Below are 4,801 nucleotides of genomic sequence, written 5' to 3'. Positions count from 1 at the left end.
TCTAAATCTCACATTAAAAACCTGTTAGTATTTGATGATAAAATTGTCTTGACATCGTGTATATGTGCATATCGTATACTATGTGAGACCAGATAAAAAGTCATGAAGATCTAGCAAAACTTTTCCTGTTGAGATTCAGGTAAGTAATAAAATTCCACATTCCCTTGATAAATATTTTGGCTAAAATTGGATTTGTAAGATGATTAATATTTTCTATTACTCTTATTAATGGAGCCATTGTTCTGCCCAATACACACAATTTAGCAAGAAAACACGAGAGTGCATTTCTTCTTCCACTTGTTCTACATCTGTTCTTCTGTCCTCAATCTCTTGGCTTTCTTCCTTATGACAAGTCCATTTATATAAAAAGTGCTTCTCATTTGTATTGTAATTTTCAGTTTATAGAACATGCATTAAGTAACATAGTATTATAATGTACAACATAGAATCCAGTCAGAAATTTATTTTTCAATAAAAGGACTTTAATCTACTTATCTGACATCTCTGAGTTAGCAAGGGGCCAATCTATGAACAGATCAAGCTCCTGACATATATTTGACTTCATAAATTTCTTTCTTTAGAATAAAAAATGATGGCCTTCCCTACTTTGCTTTCTCAGCAGTGAATTCAGAAGCACTCCCTAAGCTAGCCTTGAAAATAAAAGGAAGAGACTCCTTACATTGTCTCTAATAATTCATTCCAGCTAATCAACTTTTGCCCCTATTCTTTTCTTCTGTTTGTAATTCTGGGATGAGAAATATTTTCCAGGACTTTTGTTAAATCATCTTCTCCTCAAAAAGAGCAAATATTTCTCTTTTTTGAAGCTTGAACATTGAGACTCCAAAACTGACTTCTTTCAACACCCACACTCATCAGAAATGCATCACTCAGGGTTGACAGAGAGGTTAAAGGTCTAAAGCTTTACCAAGGGAAGAAAGATTGAATACTTTTTTCTTAATGGTACAGTCCACAGAGGAATATGCTTTTAATGTTTATGAGTATATCAAAATTAGAATATTGCATTAAATTAAATCTTTCCCATATTTGTGGTACTTTTTAATTTATATTTGTATAAGAAATGTGAAGAATGTGAATGAAACCAAACCAAAGGCAAAGACGTGAAAAAATAAATATAAATTTTATGTTTCTCTGGATCAGTTGCTTTATTTGGATATTGGGAACAAATGGGGAGCAGGTAGTGTACAGAAGTCAATATGTAGGCAGAATATGCAGGAGAGAAAAAAGGGAGCAAATAGGTGCACAGTTCACTGAGTCTCAGATGCTGTAGAAGATTTTTCCAATACATTATGATTATGACACACACCTGTTGGATCACTACTCTGGAGGAGAAATTCAAGGAGGTAAATAAATGGTAAAGAATAGAAAGAGAACCAAGAAAATCTGAAAATCTTCTGCCTAGCATGATTTTTGATAGTAATAGTTCAAATGATAATGCCAAAAATTTATTGAGAGCGTACCATATACCAAGATCTGTTGTAAGATCTTTCCATGCATCACGCCTGGTTGAATGCATCCAGTTCCATGGCTTTAAATACCATATGGGTGCTGTGCCTCTTCCATTAACACCAGACTCATATATCCAATTTCCTGTTACATATATATTTCATTATCTCACAGGCTTCTCAAACTTAATATACTCAGAGCAGAAAAAATACTTCCAAACCTGCTCCACTAATGCAACCATTGGCCTAGTCTCAGCTCCAAATCCTTAATTCTGCCCTTGCTATTCTTTCTGTGATACTAGGATACAAGTAGTTAACGAATGTCATCTAGCTTAAATGAATCTGATTTCCTCTGATCTTCACTTTTTGAATCTGGTACAAGCTATCCAAGTAAGGTCAATTGAGTCTCCTACCTAACTTCACTAAACCTATTCTTAACTCTTTAATGAATATCATTGAAAAATAACCAGAGCCTGAGTTTTAACCCTCTTACAGTGTTTTGTTTTGTTTTTTAATTTTATTGTGATTTGGGTGAGAGTTTACAGAGCAAATTTGTTTATATATTTATATATATATACACTATTTCATTTGACTTCAAAACTTCAGCTCTTTACTTGATAATATACTTGTTATTGTGTTATCATTAAGTCAATTATGACTCATAGACACCACATATGTGCAAAGTAAAACTGCTACATAGGTTTTCAAGGCTGTCATCTTTCATATACAGATTGCCAAGTATGTCTTCTGAGAAAACTGATGCGTTTGAACCACCAACCTTTTGACTGGTAGTCAAGTTCTTAGCCATTTGCACCACTGTACCATTGTGCCTGACAGATGGAAACCAAACCAAAAAAAAATCAAGCAATCGAGTGGATTCTGACTCATAGCGACCCCCATTGGGTTTCTAAAGCAGTAAACATTTGTAGAAGTAGATTGCCCCATCTTCCTTCTGCAGATCTGGTTTTAAACCACAAACCTTCTGGTTAGACATTACAGCACCAGAGTTCTTTGACAGATGAAAAGTGCTCAATAAATGCAAGCAGCACTTTTACTCTTCCTCAGTTTCTTTAGCACACAACAACTTCCTCTTCTGATATTGTCCTCCCACTATCTCTAGCATGGCTTACTACTGCTCACATCTGAATGATAACATGGGTTGTTGTTGTTGTTGTTGTTATGTGCCGTCGAGTCGGCCCAACTCATAGCGACCCCTCCTTGGGTTTCCGAGGCAATATCACTACGGAAGTAGGATTGCCCAACCTTCCTTCCGAGGAGTGGCTGGTGGGTTTGAACCGCCAGCCTTCTGGTAAACAGTCAAGTGCCTTAGTCACTATGCTACCAGAACTCCCGATAACATGGGTAGGAGCAAGATAAGCAAATTCAAAACCAGTAACTCAGAAAAGAATCAGAAAGTGTGGAGGGAAACTATACTCTCTGCAACTTAGAATCAGGGACTGAATGGACAAATTAAAGATGTCAAAACATAAAGGGGAAACTCAGGGAACATCCCTAATGGAGAGGTCAATTTCTAAGACATCGGAAGAAAAACAAATTGTTGTAGATAGAAAACAAGAAAACTAACCCATGAGGTTTTTCTAAAAGTGACCAAATAACAGAGTTTTCTTTCTTTTTTCTTTATAGCAGAATCTAAATCTCACGTTGTGGAAAAATAATGAACATCTCTTTCAAAATTACACAATACTGATAAAAATTGGGATCAGTTGTAACATCATTATCTTCATAAAAACTTCAATTAAAAGTAGATTTTAGTCTCTTGGATTCGAACTGCTGAAATTCTGTCCATTGGAATTTATGCCATTCATTAGATCTGGGACCACCAGTTCCTATTAAATGAAAATTTTTGTCTGATGACAATTCTTCATAAAACCACTCCATTTATCATAACCTGGAGAAGAATGGATGCAGGAAATCATTCTTCAGTAACTGAGTTTATCCTTGAAGGGTTAACAGATGAGCCAGTGCTCCAGCTTCCCCTCTTCTTCCTGTTCCTCTTGATCTACATCCTCTCCATGGCAGGAAACTTGGGTTTGGTTATTTTAATCAGGATCAGTTCTCCACTGCATACCCCAATGTATTATTTTCTCAGCAATTTGTCCTTCATAGATCTCTGCTACTCTTCTGTCATAATCCCCAAGATGTTGGTGAACTTTGTGTCAAAGAAGAATTTCACCTACTTTTCTGAGTGTATGACCCAGCTGTTTTTCTTCTGCTTCTTTGGTACTGATGATTCTTACATGCTAACCGCTATGGCATATGATCGTTATGTTGCCATCTGTAACCCCTTGCTCTACAATGTCACCATGTCTCACAAAGTCTGTTTCCTGCTTGTCACTGGTGTGTACACAGTGGGTGCTATGGGGGCTTTGGTCCACACCAGCTACATATCTAGTCGTTCTTTCTGTGGCACCAATGTTATCCACCATTACTTCTGTGACATCCTTCCTCTTCTGAATATCTCTTGTCTAAGAGACTACACCAAAGAGCTTTTGGTTATGATTGTGGTTTCCGTCACTATATTCTTATGTGCTACAGCCATCTTCACCTCTTATGCCTTCATCTTTTCAAATATCCTACACATCCATTCAGCTGAGGGCAGATCCAAAGCTTTCAGTACCTGTGGCTCCCATCTTGCAGCTGTTGGGGTCTTTTATGGCTCCATTATCTTCCCGTATTTCAAGCCAACATCTGTCAGTAACACAAACCAGGAGAAAGTGGCCTCTGTGTTTTATACCACAGTGATTCCTATGCTCAATCCCCTGATCTACAGCCTTAGGAACAAGGATGTTAAAGAAACCTTAAAAAAAAGTTCTTAATGATGACATACATTCCAGGTCTGTGTAGAAAAGCACTGTTAAGAGTAGCTTTTATCTTGTTTTTTGTTTTTGGTTGTTTTGCAGAATGACTAATTAGTTTCAATTCAAGTGATAATAGCTCAAACTGCAATGTCTGTAGCTACTCTGGTGATCCAGTGGTTAAGACATCAGGCTACCTAAACAAAAGGTCAGTGCTTCACACCCACCAGCTGCTCTTCTGGAGGAAGATGAGCAACCCACTTCTGTAAAGATTTACAGCTTTGGAAACCCTATGGCAGAGTTCTATTTTGTTCTAGAGGGCTGTCATGAATCAGAGTCAACTTGATGGCAAAGGGTGCTTGTTTCTGTCTTTTTGTTATTTCTGTACTGTTTATTTTGCTTACTCTTATTAAGCATAGTGCCTAAGGCACTTGACTGCTAACCAGAAAGCTGGAGGTTCAAACCCACCAGCCACTCCTCGGAAGGAAGATGGGGCAATCTACTTCCGTAGTGATACTGCCT

At 37.3% G+C, this 4,801-nt stretch overlaps 1 protein-coding gene across 1 annotated transcript in view; it reads left to right on the top strand.

Annotated features, from left to right (window-relative positions):
- Window positions 1-3,373: 3,373 nt before the first annotated feature.
- LOC103212760 (olfactory receptor 8D1-like) overlaps window positions 3,374-4,801 on the top strand; it is a 2,512-nt gene continuing 1,084 nt past the window's right edge. Inside the window, exon 1 of the mRNA XM_007958710.2 lies at window positions 3,374-4,292. Within this exon, the coding sequence (XP_007956901.2) occupies window positions 3,383-4,292 (910 nt within the window). The 5' untranslated portion in view covers window positions 3,374-3,382. The remainder of the gene's footprint in view (window positions 4,293-4,801) is intronic.

This window comes from Orycteropus afer, unplaced genomic scaffold (genome assembly GCF_000298275.1).
Source record: "Orycteropus afer afer isolate SDZICR_OR568_19922 unplaced genomic scaffold, OryAfe1.0 scaffold01087, whole genome shotgun sequence".
NCBI lineage: Eukaryota > Metazoa > Chordata > Mammalia > Tubulidentata > Orycteropodidae > Orycteropus > Orycteropus afer.
This window is presented reverse-complemented; position numbering and strand designations above follow the sequence as displayed.